Here is a 16544-nt window from a genome sequence, read left to right as displayed (position 1 = left end):
CTTATGCATTTGGTTTAGTTTGTAGCTTACACATTCTTGTATATGAGTTTACATGACCTTTAAGTTATAGGATAATTGATCACATCCTTTTAAACTATCAATTATTTCAATATTCATGTTTGAATATTAAAATATTTTCTAGATAAAATTTTAGGAAAATTTCCCTTTCATATCCTCTCTCTGTGTTGGTTGCTGTTTGATAGAATCCTAAAATTATAGGGGTTAATCTGGCCCTGTGATTTTATCTTTTGGTTCTCTCTAGTTTTGTATTAAATTTTTCATCTGCATTCATTTGATGGTATTTTATGTTGGAAAAAATATTTACCACAAAACAAAAAGCAGTTTTGCCATGTGACAGTGTAAAACTACGTAGTACATACTACTGCTGTTACCCAGAAGTACATGAGAACTGAAAGGTTTACAACTTTAGCTCATATGTATTTGACACAGAATGAAAATATATGTTCTCATTATTTCAAATAGTCCTAAAGCAGTTGGTGGCTTTATGTATTGTTTGTTTTGTTTTGTTTTAGTTTTATGCAACTTACCTTTTATTCTGGAGAATTTTGAATACTGAGAACCACACTGGAAAAAGAGATCTTAAGATCTATCTTCATTTTCCTGTGGAATAACTACCTTTATTTTCTTTTGATATTTTTACTTCATCCCTCTTTTCTCATTAACATATTTTAAAATTAAAAATATATAACAAATAAGCAAATTTATCTTGAATTTTGAGGGAGGGACCCCAAAGTAGCCTATCTGTGGTTTAGGAATCAGAAGAAAGAAAAGTAGGAATAAAGCAAAGAAAAGTAGGCTGGGACCAGACTGTACAGACTTTTGAGCAGGAAAGGGATGTGAGCAGTGTTGTGCTTTAGAAAGACACATGATAGCAGCATATAGACTGGCTTCAGGAGAGAAGAAACTGCAAGCAAGAAAGCAACTTAAGTGGGATCCATTGAGGGTCTGGGTGTGTCCTGGTCATAGAAATAGAGAGGCCCAAAGTGAATGTGACCCATATCAGAGTGAGTAAAAACATTGCAGCAATGAGGAAGGAAACCAAAGATAGGTTAGTTAAGTGTAATACTGACATGTTAAGAGAGATCAAAAAAATACCTTTAAGAATTTTAGAGATCAGAAGAGATAAAAGCAAGTTTGGCATGGAAGAGATGTTAAATAATGATTTAATCTATAGTTTATTTAATAGATTGATAATATTCAGGTATCTATTTCTCCCTTAATGTATCCTAACCTTCTGTATGAGCTTCTCAGTGAAATATAGTTCAAAGGTGGGCATGGTGGCACATAATATATAATCTCAACTCCACAGAAGGTTGGGGCAGGAGAATTCCTTGAGCCCAAGAACTCAAGGCCAGCCTGGGAAACAGAGCAAGACTTTATCTCAAAATATAAGGAAAGAAAATAAAAATGCACTTTAAACTCTTACATTTCAACAACTGAAAGACAAAAACTCAGTTTAAAAAAGGGCAAGAACTTGAGTAGACATTTCTCTAAGAATGTATACAAATAGCCAGTAAATAAATTATAAGATATTTAAAACTATTAGGCATTAGGGATATTTGACTCAAAAACAAATAATATACTTCATACTCGCTATGGCTGCTACACTCAAAAAGATAGTAACAGGTGTTATCAAGGGTACAGATTGATTGGAACTGTTATATATTGCTAGTGGGAATGTCAGTTGGTGCAGTTCCTCTGGAAAACTGTGGCATTTCCGCAGGATGTTAGAGTTACTATAAGACCCAGCAATTACATTTCTAAGTGTACACCCACAACAAATGAAAGAAATATGTCCATTACAAAAACTTGTACTGGAATGGTCATATAAGCATTATTTATTATAGCTCCAAAGTGGAACAGCAAAAAGATTTATTATTTAATAAATATAGCATTGCATACAACAAAATATTATTCGACTACTAAATGGAATAAAATATTGATATATACAACAGCATGGAAAAACCTTGTAAACCTGAGGTGAAAGAAGCCATTTATAAAATGCTGTATAGTACATAGTATGATTCCGTTCACATGAAATATCTAGAAGAGGCAAATCAATAGAGACAAAAAGTGGGTTAATGGTTACCAGGGCATGGTTGGAGATGAAAAGTGGCTTCTAATGGGTGCTGGGGTTTGGAAGAGGAGAGGAGTAGTGAAATTTTCAGGAAGTAGACAATGGTGATTATTGTCCAACCTTCTGACCCTATTGAAACCAATTAATTATGCACTTTAAAATGGTAAATTTTGTTACATGTCATATCTCTATTTAAAACAATTAATTCCTTGATGTGCACCATAGTGCATGCCTGTAATCACAGCTACTCAGGAGGCTCAGGCAGGGAGGATCACAAGTTCAAGGCCAACCTGGGAACTTGTTGAGGCCCTGTCTCAATGTAAAAATTTTGAAAAGCTGGAAATGTAGCTCAGAAGTAGTATATCTCTCTAGCATGCATGAGACCCTGGGTTAAATCCTCAGTGTAGCTAATAATAATTCCCTAATTTATGACACATTAGAAAGAAATAATACATTTTAAACTAAATTTAATAAAGTTCATATATATATATATTCATATTCTTTTTTTTTCTTTCCTGGTACTGGGGATCAAAGTCAGAACCTTGTACTTATGAGGCAGATGTGGTGCCACTGAGCTAAATCCCTGGCTAAAGTTCATATATATATTGCCTTCCATCATTAAAGAGATTACTTTAAGATTCAGGTAGGAATCTGAATTTATCTACTAGCCATTATATATTAGTAAAAGGATGGATTATTTTATTTCACAGTAGTATTCCCTCAGTTGGCATATAAGGAAATGTCTCTCATATACTAGTTGATCTTACCTATTCACATATCCACACGAGGAACTGGTTTTTTTATACCTTTCCCTCTAAAAGGAATTTTTTCTACCCATTCTGATATTCAAAATTAAAATTATAATAAAATTAATTCGGTTTTGTTTTCAAGGCCTTGATAATAATACCTGAAACCATCTTGTAAAAGTGAGACTTTATAAAGGACATAGAAAAAAATGGATGGAGAAATATTGAGCCTATGCTATGGAATTCATTCATAAAACATATAGTGAATTCCTACTGCATGCCAGACATTATTTTAAGTCTGAAAGGTACAGTAGTGAATAAAAAGAAAAATGCAAGCACCCTACTAGAAGTTACTATTCTGGGAATGAAAGACAATAAATAAATAGTTAAAACAATAATTAAAACAAATAGTTAAAGTAAAATTTACTAAATAGTTAACTTGAATAGAATAATGAATATATATATATATATGATTGAAACATTCAGTGAATATTTAAATTTTAAAAAGTTGTATTATAATAAAAGACATATTGCCATAAATTCCCCTCAAAATAAAATATATCCCTTGCTCCAAACACACTTTTCCCATTCTTTTTGTCTCTGTCTCACGCAGTTCTGGAAGTCCTCCTTTGTGAAGGTTTAGTTGTGTTGTCATGACTGTTCCACGTCCAGCATCAACTCAGAATGTTTACTTTTCATGTTGTTTTTTTGACTTAGGGGAGAGTCATAAGGCACATGGTGCCAGACCCTGTGAATAAAGTAAATGAGGGTACAGCACAATGTGCTGCCTTTCTTTTGGACGGCACATGGCAGTTTTCACCACATGACACCTCATAAGGGACCCTGACTTCCCAAACTGCTCCAAAAAGTGGCAGCGATGATGCGATAAGCGAGAGGGAATATTTGACGGGGATTAATGCCAAGGTGTCTTTTACTGGAATAAATTTCTTCTTTAAGCATTCACTTTGATGTGTGTATGATATATACATGCGTAAAACAAATAATTTACAGTTATAGCCAGAGTACCATGCTTCTGTTCTAGGCCTTATTAAAAAAAACTTTAGCTGTGAATGGTTAGAAAAGTGTATCTTGATTTTGTCTTCTTGTTGCTTTACTCTTTTTTGTTTGTGAATCCTTCTCTGGCCTTCATCCAGTCCATGTTAGTCTACTTTACATCAATCATTTGTTTGTATTGAAACCATATCAAGAAGTCTATCTTTTCCCCTTCATTTGTTGAGAATTTAAAGTAGACTTTGATCAGTAGTTTTTCTTTAGCTTTCAATATTTCTGTTCCTGTTCGTTGCTTCGGATTTTGCAAACGCTGAAATTTAAAATGATTGGCTTTCCCCAGTGTCCTCTCTGCAGAATATGCTTACCTTCTATAGAATACATTGTGTGCAGCAATGGGAAGGGTTTTATAAATCTCCTTGGCTTTTGTAAGTAGAGCATACCACCAGCCTGAAGGTTATTTGAAAGTTTCTTCTTTGCAATACTGAAGATATTTACTCTGTGATTACTTCCTCTGTTGTCCTTGTGACTCATGTGCTGATGTATGTGCATACTAAGACTCCCTCTCACACACGTGCACATAAAAACTCACATAGTCATATCAACTTATTCCTCATATTTGGCTGAAGTAGCAAGAAATAAAATTCTCCACTCAGATTTGCTGAAATACATTTTTTTAACTTATCAGTTTAAAGCCTACTTTCATATATCAGAAAAAAGGGATTTGTCATTATAGTTAAAATGAGCATTTTAATTTTAAAAATACTCATTCTAACCTATATTTGCAGTTTTTTGTTGTAATTCTTGTTTTTGAAATCATCTTGGTAGCTCTTTGTGTTTATCTCAATATATATCTATTTGTGCTATAAGTAAACAAAAGTTTTAACTATTGTTCTAAAATTAAGTCTTAACCATATAAAAATTATTTTTTCCTAAAAGTTCTTTATTAACAGCTAGTTTAATTGCTATACATATTTGAGATTAGCAGTATGATTCGTTCAACAAACATTCCTATTTTATATGAAAGTGCTGGTCAGCATGGGAGACAAATAGGATGGTTCAGGCCCACAAAGGACTTAAATCTTGCAGGAGGACAATCGATCACAAGTTTGTGGGGACATGGAGAAATTGGGACCCTTGTATATTGCTGGTGGGAAAACAATGTAAGCTGCTCCAAGCAGTACTATAGCAGTTCCTCAAGAAATTAACATGGGGTTATAGTATTGTCCAGAAATTGTATTTCTGAGTACAGCTCCAAAGAAATAAAGACAGGGACTGCAAGAGATACTTGTACACCAATGTGCATAACAACATTCACAACAGCCAAAAGTAGAAATGACCCAGGATACCCATTGATGGATGAATGGATAAACAGACATTTTTATATATAAAATATACATAGTAAGGTTTTTGTCACTGTTAAAAATATCTGAGAAAAGCAACTTAAAGGAGAAAAGTCTGTTTTGGCTCACAGTTTCAGAGTTTCAGCCCGAGGACAGCTGGTTTTCTTGTTTTATGCCTGTGGTGAGGCAGAAGCATTATGGTGGAAGAGGTGGCCGAGGAAAGGTGCTCACTCAGGGCAGTGGGAGGCAGCACAGTCAGGAAGAGGCTGAGGGTGAGACACAGTCCCCAGGGTCATGCTCCCATGCTCACTCCCTGTAGTGAGGCCCGACTCCTCAGATCCTGTCCCCTCCCAGTAGTGCCATCCAACCCTAAATCCATCAGGAGATCACCCACTGATAAAGCCAGAGCTGTCATGGTCCAGTCCTCTGCCAGAAGCCTCACCTCTGAGCGAGGGAACATTCTGAGTCCCACCCTTTGCATACCTTGATAAGGAGTAAAGCACTATAATATGTGCTACAACATGAATAAAGAAGATTTAGCGTCATGAAGACATTCTACGAAGTGAAATAAGCCAGACACAAATAGAGAAAATACTGTATGATTCCACCTATGTGTAGTTCCTAAAGTAGTAAGATTCATAGAGACAGAAAGGTAGATGGTTTCCAGTGGCTGTCGGAGGAGGCAAATGGGAAGCAATAAGTGCAGAATCTTAGTTTGGGAAGCTGAAAAAGTTCTGAGGATGTCAATGGTGATTGCACATCATAAGCGTACTCAATGCCAATAAATCATGAACTTAAAAATGGTTTACATGATAAAATTTATGTTGTCTTATGGTAGAATTTCTAGGCAGTTTATGGGAGCCGCAGGTAATATTCATTTCCGTTATGATTTATTCAGTTTAATTTACAGAGAGTAACTGTTTCCAAAACATTGGGATGCAGTAATTAGTGTGAGGCCAAATTTGAGCAACCAAATGCAGCTTAGTCAAATTCTGCCTTCTGGTGGATAAGTCGCTCAAGGGAACAGTCAGTAATTTTTATCACCCATAATGTACTGAGGGAATATGAAAAGCCAGCAGATTGTGCCACGGCATTATGGATTACCCAGGTCAGTACAGAGCAAAACCACCCCATTCTTGTACCCTGAAGGCCGGCCTGTGTCCACCCCATTCTATTTTCTCATAACACTCAGAAGAATAACATTTTTCACGTGGATTTATTACTAGACTTTGCCATGGCCTGAAGACAACAGGCTAAGATTTATAAAAGGAAACACTACAAAGCAATGAAATCAAAACACCATAGCTAAAATCTTTGCATTGTAAAATACCTGAGTACTCACTCCCCCAGAGGATGGGCTCTGCCTTGTGAAGTGATAGGAATTGCAACAGCTGCTAAGCAAGTCCATTTTCAGCTTCACACGCCTTACACTCTTACTCAGTTTCTCCTCATATTGACCAGATTGTCTCCTTGCAGTATGATTGCAGTGGCTTATGATCAGAAGACTTGGTTTTATGTCTTGTCTCACACTATCACATGAAATAGCTCCAAGAAAGTAACTACAGCTTCTTTCACTCTATTATTCTTCAACTATTAAAAAAAGTCACAGACTTAAAATTATAAATAAAATAATACATGTAAAAACACATCGTCACAAGTGAATGTGTTTTTGTACACTTAAAAAGGATAATGATTATCGAAGCCAAGGGAAAGTACGTAGAAAAGAATTGGAACTTAGTAGTCTAGTGATTTCATGTGTCTAATAATTAAGTTTTGCTCTTTATTTGAAAAGCACATCTTTTTCCAGACTTCCTGTAAGTCATCCCAAAAGGTGCTTTGTCAATTGCCTGGCATATAACGGATACATAAGAAATATTTGTCGAATACTTGCAGTGTACATATATAATCTGTCATCATTTTCCCAGATTTGGGGGGGGGTCAAAATATATTTAAATCAGGAATAAATACGTGGCCAATTCAACTCTCCTTTGGATCTTTGCGAACGCTGTTATTCTTCCTGTCTTTCCATTTAAGGCTTATCTCAATCATTTCAGGAATCTGTAAGAATATCATAGACTAAACAGCTTGGACAACAAACATTTATTTCTTACAGTCTGGAAGCTGGGAATGCCAAGATCAAGGCACTGGCAGATCCACTATCTGCCGAGGGTCCTCTTCCTGATATGTAGGCTGTGGTCTTCTCAGTGTATTCTCATACAGCACAGAGAATGAATAAGCTCGCATATCACTTAAGTGCATTAATTCCATTCGTGAGGAATCCATATTTATAATTTAATTACAGTACCTCCCTAAGTTCTCCCCATCACATTGGGATTTAGGGTTTCACATAAGTTTGGGGAAGACACAAACATTCAGTTCGGTCATAACAAAGGTCTGCCTGCTAAATGCTTTTACTTCATTTAAGGGGTTTCTTTTCCTGAATTCAGTGTTCATATTTATTGGTAAATACCGATGTTTATACCTGTGCTGTTGAGACCTAAAATAGTTTCTTTAATGTGTGTACAAGGAGAGATTCCTGCTGGTTGCAGTAGACCATGACAGGCTTCCCTTTGTTGTGTATATCCCACCTAGTGTTAAGGAGCGTCTGGGGAGTGGATCTATCCCTACTACATGGCTCCCGTAAATCATATTAGGGTACACTGAATGCCAGTATTGAGATTATTATGTGTGAGCATATGTGCAAAGGATTTGCCTTTCAGGTAACTAGAATCTATTAAAAAATCTTTCAAGGAGGTGGAATAAATTAGGAATGTGTCAGGCCTCAGAGTTTGAGGTCGGTTGTCCACAAAAGCTGACAAGGGTCCAAACCAATGCACTGTCTTGAAAGTGAGAGCACAGAGGTAGTCTCTGATATGTGAGAATGCCAGTCATTAGCTGGTGAAAGTGACTTAATGGGAATAAGGCGCAAGGGAAGGTGAGACCACAGTCAGCTGAAGATCCAGAGCCAGAGCGTCAGCCCTGCCTGGGTGAGCTGTCAAGACAGCGTTCCAGAGTTCTCAGTGACAGACAGGAAGCCTCGCCCAGGTGTGGAGGCACTGTTGTGTTTGCAACAAAGGCTACAGCTAATTTGAATGTTCAAGCATTTCTCTTCTGTAGTTCATAGTGTGCCATGACCATAAAGACCTTTCTGACGGTTCTTTTTACTGAATCTTGAAGTATCTTGTAAAAGGTTACCCCTGCACCCAGGGGAGTTTATAACAGGATAGATCACCAATTTGCTTTAAATATTATGGAAATATTCTTTGAGGCAAAATAATAAATAAAATAACAAAAATTTCAACGCCTTTTATTTCAATTTTGTCTTATAATTTATAGACTTTAGAGTAAGGTTGAAAACTAAAGGGAAAGGGCTGGGGATGCAGCTCAGTGGTGCTGCTGCCTGCCTTGCAAGCGCAAGGTCTTGAGTTCGATCTCCAGTACCCCCCCAAAAAAAAGTAAAGGGAAAGCAAATTATATCCTTTACCAAAAGTTTCAAAGCAGCAGACAAAGCCTTCTATGTATGTCAATTTTCAGCAGAATTACAAGAGTTCCATTAGGATATGTGGCAGAAATATAACAGCAAACTTCCCTCAAAATTTAGCACCAAATTTAAATTATAAATAAGTTGTTACTTCTGGTAGCTTTCTTGATAATTTTAAGAAGTTCAGTATTTTAATATCATGATAATAAAGTGTGTATTTATTTGTGAGGGTGGGGTATATGTGTAAATAAATATTACACTAAATTTTGCATTTTCAATTTTATAATCTACATTGTTTTTTTTTTTTTACAAATGCATTGAAATCCCACTGAATCAGATCCTTTTTAAAGAGCAGATATAATACATGAAATTTTATACAAGAACTGATCAAAAATACTGTTTTTAACCTAAAAATCTATTGCTGTAAAAGACACTTTGCCCCTCAATTACACTCCGTCCTCACACACTCAGCCCATTTTCCTTGCCACTTTCCTGACCAGTTGCGGAAGTCCTTCTCAGTGAGTATCTTTATGAGAGGTTAAGCTGCTAAGGCTGTCATCCAACAGACAGGAAATGCTTATAAAAATACTATGCTGTGTCCTTGTTCACCTTATTCACAGGGTCTGGTAACAAGCAACTTCTGGCTTTTCCCCAAAATCAAAATCACCAAGAAAGGTAAATTTTTGAATCAATTCAGGACATGGAGCAGCCATGAGAACACAACTAAACATTCACAAAAAGGACTTCCAGAATTACCTGAGACAGTAGCAAGAACAGTCCAATGTGTGTTCAAAGCAAAGAGGAATATTTTGAGGGAGATTAGTAGTAATTTGTTACACTTTTATTTTTTTTCTACCAGTTCAGAGAATAGGAGGTTGTTCTCATTTCGTGAATCTTCTTTTTTGAAAGCAATGCATATAATACTGAGAAACGTTTAATTATCTGTCTTTCTTTTCTTTTTTCTTTTTTTTTGGTACTGGGGATTGAATTTGGGACCTTGCGCTTGTGAGGCAGGTGGTAGAACCACTGAGCTAAATCCCCAGCAGAAACATTTAATTAAAAGATGGTTACCTAATAGTTTTGTGATTTTTATCATTAATTTCTTTAACACCTAATATGAATGTCCTGAATATTTAATTTATCTTATTTGTAAATCTGGCAATTTTACCAAATATAACTCCTTTCTGTATCCCAGAAGGGAAATTTGTCAAAGTAGGAATTTGCTATTGATAGCAATATCTTCTGGAAGAGAATTAAACGTACTTTACTCAAATCTAAAATATGCTTTCACACTTTTTACACTTCTGAAATTGGAATGTATAACCAGTAATGTGTACTTCTTAGGGCACCCCCTCAGAAAAGCTGGTTCGTTTGTTTGTTTGTTTGTTTGTTTTCCATTAAGTTTATTGGTACATTTAAAGCAAACAGTACAGTTACATTTATCATTGGGGTCTTGTACCTTTACATGATATTTCTTGGTTCTTGTTTAGAAAAGCTGTTTTTAAGTCTATGTGTTTGTCTTATTCAGCTGTATCTTAGAATTAAAGAAATATTCTATTTTGGTATCTTTTCATGAGTTAAGTTTTGAGTTAAGACAAATTCATGGAGCTCTTGTGTTTCAGGGGGATAAATACAGATTCATACTGCTTAAGGAGAAGGCTGATTGTTACAAAGTTATGAACTTAAGCTAGAAAATTATTTAGGGCATAGGCAGTTCTTTGAACCTTGTATGGTCTCTGTTTATCCTCTGTGTCCCATATGTTGGCTTCCCTGTAGTTTACCTGCCACGGCCAGTATTTTCTCTTTCTACCAGCTGAATTCAGGACAGAACCTTCTGATTGGTGGTTGCTTTAGCTGAGCAGCCCATACAGAGGACGTAGGCAGTGTTTGCTCAGATGAGGCCATCAGTGGTCACAGTTGCCCAAGAATCTGATCCTCCTTCCCGCTAGGGAGCAGGATGAGGCACGACAAGCTTTATGGTTAATATTTTAGGAAAATGAAAGTATCTTTCCCTGGTTAGTCAAAAGAAAAATTCTGATAAATACTTAATGAACTTCTTAATTCTTGTCTTATGTAAGAAAAGACAGCTAGGAACAAGGACAAGAGAATATTGTTAGGGCTACGGGAGGTGATTAGAGTTACATTTCAGACTGTGTTAAAGCCTGTAACTGTACTACCAGCAAACCAGTGAAGCAGAGGGAACAGTGAAACCCCTAGAAAAGTTGTGTCAATTATGAAATTTTAAAATGTACTCACATTTCAGAAACTCAGCAGTTTTTGAAGCATGTGTATTACACTTTGATATACAAAACAAACTTTAACAACTTAATCAATGAGTATACTTTCGCCATTTTTTTCTCTGAAGTTTTATCCTGAAACTCTTGAGATGTTCAGCTGTCACACAGACCAGCATATTGATAGTTCTCTCTCATTCCTTTATGAGTGATGAACATACAGTACCACTTCTGTGAGCCTGTGTGCCCTAGCAATGACTGTAACCTGTTATTGATCAGCTGATTGAAGATAAATGGCTTAGCTGCTTGTATGGCAGATTACATCATTAACATGGTCAGTAAACCATGAATTGTTCAATAAGGCATTTATCTTTTTTCATTTTACTTCTGCTCTTTTATCATTTTTATTAGAAAAGACAAAATTACCCACCCTAACCAGCAAAATCAGTTGAAAAGAAACCAGGTAGGGTGACCTTATGGGTGGAAAGTTACAGACAGCTAAATTCTAATGGCTTAATGATAATTTAGTAGATGTTTCTGAACTGAAAAAATAGAGTTTTGATAACATTTTTTGTGTGTTTCTCTTACAGCTTCCTTTTGCCTCGTATTTACTAGAAGCGGTACTGGAAAAAATGAATGAGAACAAGAAGCTACTTGAGGGATATTTCAAAATTATGAAAGATATTAGATGATATTACAGGGGAGAAATAGAGAGGTTTTTTTTGAAGATGTGAAAACTTTTTTATGTGTTATGATTGGAAAACATATATTACAATCTTGATACAGTATTTGCTGCAACTATCAATAGGTTCAATACCAAAATATGTCTCTGAAAGTAATTAATTGCTGAACAAGTGAAAGTAATTAAGTGCATAGCCACTTAAAAGGAAATAGTATAGCATTTGATTGTTGAATACAGATATTGCCACAAATCAATGCAAACTTAAAAATGATTTTTTCAATGCTCTGGAAGAAACTAGAAAAAGTTTTGCAAATGAGTCAGTATAAAAAGAAAATGGTGTAAACTAAGGACTTAATGTTTTAAAATTTACTTTAAAAACTAGACGTTTTATATAAAACCCCTATAAATAGTCTTAAGAGGGATCCAGTGAACATCACATTAGTACTATAATGCATAGAATAATGCATTATGACTTAGGGATGATCACTTAATGAAACAAACTGTGTGGTCTAATTGTATCTATTCTTGCTGATATACTGCATTATACAGAAAAGACTTTTTCTTGAGTGATTGGACAATATGAAAACACCCCCTCCCATTTGCAATGCTTTGTTGAGTCATATAAGTTAACAAGGGGCTACAGTACAGACACAGAACGTACAATTAGGCTTTAGAATGTACACTATGCTCAGCTAAAGTTACTTTTTTTAACAACGATGTCATTTTTTTTTTTTTTTTTTTGGTACCGGGGATTGGACTCGGGTCCTTGCACTTGCAAGGCAGGCCACCGATCCACTGAGCTAGATCCCTGGCCCCTAACAATGATGTCATTTTTCTTATTTCAGTTCCTGAGTATTCCTACCTCATTTCACCTCTTCACTATGTTCCTGCCACACACTAATGCACCAGACTTGTGCCTGCCTCCCACATTTGCTCTTGCTGCTCTGTCTAGAATGCTCCATACTCCATTTTCCCCATAGACGGCTCTTTCTCATCGTTGGGTCTCACCTTAACCATTCCTTCAAAGGCAAATTCTCTGACCATCTTACTATTTACTTTCCCAAGATATAAAATCATCTGGTTTATTTGTTTGGTCACTTTTTAAATTATTATCTATCCTCCCTTTTCCAAATGTGGGTCCCATGAAATTAAGGCAGGAGTTGGCAAATAATAGCCCACAACCAAATCTGGCTTACCATCTATTTTTAAAATGGACTGTGACTAAGAATGCTTTTTACGTTATTAAAATGGTTAAAAATCAAAAAGAGAACAATATCCTGTGGCATGTGGGAATTATGTGAAATTGAAATTTTATTGTCCATCAATAAAGTTTTATTGAAACACAGAAATGTTCATTCATTTACATAGTATGTTGTTTATGAGCTTTCACAGCACAGTAGTGTAGTTGAGTAATTTCAGTAGAGACCATATGTGTTGTCCTCACCATTTTGCACTGTTGTCTGGTACACTACAAATCATAATGACACATTTATAGTTTGATAGCATTTCAAGTGCTATAAATACTGCCTAACTACAGTTTTTAAAAATATCTGCATTGCATTTTGTCAGCGCAAGAAAAGAAGAGGAAAACAGCCAATAATTCATACTGTTAAGGCATAGTGAAGTATATTTTATTTTTTTGTTATTGAATTGGGTGACAAGACACTCTACCTATGCTCAGAAATACATTCTGCACCGACATTAACAGACAACACTCCTTGTAATATCACCTCACAGGAAAGCGACAGTAAGAAAAATTACAAAATATAAAATGTAATATCACAGTAGAATTTTGTTACAAAGATAAAAATGAGACTGCCCAATGTTCTCCTGACATCAAAACCAATAAAGATAATACAACAAAAGAAATATGATAGGCTGAAAAATGGCCCCTCAAGATGTTCATCTCTCTAGAACCCGTGAAATTTTCACCAAGGAATTTTGCAAATGTTAAGGGTCTTGAGTTGGAAGATTATCTTGGATTGTCCACCTGGAGCTCAAGGATTCCTACACAAGGGAGATAAGACGGGTTAGAGTTAGATCCATGAAATCTGAAGATGCTATGCCACTGGCTTTAAATGTGGAGGAAGGGGCCACAGGTCAAAGGATGCATGTGGTGTCATCCAGAATAAGATCAATGTTTAATTTTAAAAATGTATTGCAGTAAAACAGGCATTGCCATTAATCTTCCTCACAATACCCCTCACTTAAAACACACTCATCCCTTCACTCTTGCACTTTCTGAAGCCGTTCTGGAAGGCCTCTTTCATGAGCATCCTTCCGTGGCTGCCTTGGTGTTCTGAATCAATGAAAAATGTTTATAGCAGCATCTGTCAAAAACGCTATGCGGTGTCGTCATCCACCTTACCGGATCTGGCATCATGCAAATTCTGGCTCCCTCCCAATCAAAATGAACATGAAAGGTAAATGTTTTGCATCAACAAGACAGCAAGGTGTCTCTGAAGACTGGAAAAGGCAATGAAACATTCTCCCCAACAGCCTTGGAAAAGCCACCTTTGTTCAGACCTTGACCTTATCCTGGTAAGAGTGATTTTGAATGTAAGAGACCATTTTTCCGTTTGTTTTAAGTCGTGAAGTTTGTGGTGATTTGTGAATAGACCAATAGAAAAATTAATAAAATTTGCTGAAGTTCCACTTAGGATTTTTATATCTATATTGATGAGAAAATACAGAAGACTGATTCATTACTTAAAAATTCAGTGTAAGTCACCATATGAATGGGCTGAAGAAGAAACATCACATAAACATATAATTTGATATCTGAAAACCATTTCACAAAATTCAGCACCTATTAAAAGAAAACCTTCAAAACTAGGAATACAAAGGAAGTTCTTTAATTTGATAACATCTTCAAAAAGCCTACAACTAAGGTACTTAATGATGAAGACAATACTTATTTCTAAGATCAAGAAAAGGACAGGCTGGGGATTTAGCTCAGTGGTTCCACTGCCTGCCTCACAAGCACAATGACTAGAGTTAAGATACCCAGTATCCTCCTCCAAAAAAAAAGAAAGAAAAAGGCAAGGACTTCATTATTGTGGTACATGCCTGCAATCCCAGCACTTGGGATGCTGTTGCAGGAGGATCACCAGGAGTCCAAGGTCAGTCTGAGGTACATAGCAAGATCCTATATCAAAAAGGATGCCAGCATTCTTAATATGGAAACTTCTAGTCAGCAGAGTAAGGCAACAGAAATAAGCATACAGAAGATTGGAAAGGAAGAAGTAAAGTTATCTCTAAGGCAAAGAAACCTAAAGTTCAGCAATATCTCAAAGTATATGATCAACAAAAAATCATTTGTACTGTTATGGGTGAGCGAGTTCGAACAATAGAGGTGTGCCACTGTTCATGCCAAATTCAAGCCCTTTTATTATATAGCCAGTGGCCGAGGTAGCTAGCGCTCAGAAATTTCCTCGGGAAGCAGTCTGATTTCTCTTTAAGTCATACTTTCAGTTGGAGCGGGCTCAGGGGAGAGCAAGCCGAATCTTACAGAAGCAGAACCATGCCAGGTTAGTGGGGGGCACAACGAAGTTTCACACACACTAGGTGAGCTACAAAACATCCTGCAACTGCAGCGAGTTTACTGCTGAGCAGGATGTGGGTGTTTTGAGTGCTTTGTTCAAGTGCAAGCACTTTGTTCTAACACAGGTACCAACTGGCATTGGTGCAAAAGTTGGAGTTGGGCTGGCTATGACTACTTCTGTATACTAGTTAACTAGTAATAAATCTATAGAAACCAAGATTTAAAATACAATGTACAGTTTCTCCCCAAAAGAAATATGTAAGTGTAAACTAAAAAACTTGTACAGTATTTATATACCAAATCTACAAAACAATGATGAAAGAAATCAAAGATCTAAACAAGACTGAATTCCAACACTCAACACAGTATCGGTTCTTCTCAAGTTGACACATGGAATGAACAAAAGTCCTAACACCACAGCAAGATATTTTGAAAGTAAAGACAAGATTCTTCTGAAATTTATATGGAAATGCTAAGAAACTACAATTGTTTTAAAGATGCTTAAGGAAGAATAAAATGGGCAAAATTTCACTGCCTGATTTCAAAATAAGTAGCTGCGATAATCAGGAATGCGTGCTATTGGCAGAGGGATAGCTATGATAGAGTAGAGTAGAGAACCAGATACATACCCGTGTGATCGTGCTCAGTTGATTTTACACAAGGGTTCAGAAGTGATCCATTAGAGGACAGTAACCTTTTCAACAGATGATGTTGAAGGAATCGGACAATCCTGTGTTAAATACCTTGACCTTAACTTCACAGCAAGACAGGTTATTTAACGCAGGCGAAGAAGACATGCTGGTGTGCTCCTGTACAGTAGCTGACTATGTGCAGCCATGGTCATGGTGGCTAATTGGTCACCTTGTGTAGGAACGCCACTCTGAATGGAGTCTGCGGGGCTCTGGGTGCAGAAGGCCCACTTTAAGGAGAAGTGTTGTCAGGAAGGTATAAAAGAATAGGAAGGAGGGATTTCAGCTGATTTCAGGAGCTTCAGCTTTTCTTTTCAGAGGAGCTCTGGTCTTTCCCTTCACCTTAGGCATCTTCTCTGGGCTTTTGGCCTGGATTCTTCAGCTTCCTGGACCCTCTGACCTCCAGGCCCAGACCCCTCAATGTTTCTTCATGGGTCCTTCGGCCTCCTGGTGCGGGTCCTACAGGACATTGCTGTGGGCTCCAGGCTTTGTCTGGCTCCTTCAACTCTCTGGACAGATCCCTTTTCTACATCTGACTCTGTGCGCAGCAACTGCAGGCCGACCTTGTAAATGTCTGTGCCCTGCTTTACATCTGGTTCAGAGCTGTGCTGCCTTTTGAGAAGCCCCGCCCTAGCCTGCACACACTTGTGAGCCCTGGCGAATACCATGATGTACTATTAGTTCATAAAACTAGAAAAAAGGATTGTATTCTTTTAAAA

The 16544-nt window shown here is 36.7% G+C and overlaps 1 protein-coding gene across 1 annotated transcript in view; it reads left to right on the top strand.

Annotated features, from left to right (window-relative positions):
* The window catches only part of Cntln (centlein), a 285607-nt gene extending 273242 nt beyond the window's left edge, over nt 1-12365 (top strand). The window contains exon 26 of the mRNA XM_033757653.1: nt 11501-12365. Within this exon, the coding sequence (XP_033613544.1) occupies nt 11501-11602 (102 nt within the window). The 3' untranslated portion in view covers nt 11603-12365. The remainder of the gene's footprint in view (nt 1-11500) is intronic.
* Nucleotides 12366-16544: the final 4179 nt, after the last annotated feature.

The sequence above is a fragment of the Fukomys damarensis genome, unplaced genomic scaffold (assembly GCF_012274545.1).
Source record: "Fukomys damarensis isolate Sample0158 unplaced genomic scaffold, DMR_v1.0_HiC HiC_scaffold_31, whole genome shotgun sequence".
Lineage (NCBI taxonomy): Eukaryota > Metazoa > Chordata > Mammalia > Rodentia > Bathyergidae > Fukomys > Fukomys damarensis.
The sequence above is the reverse complement of the archived record's forward strand: the minus strand, read 5'-3'. Positions and strand labels throughout refer to the sequence as shown.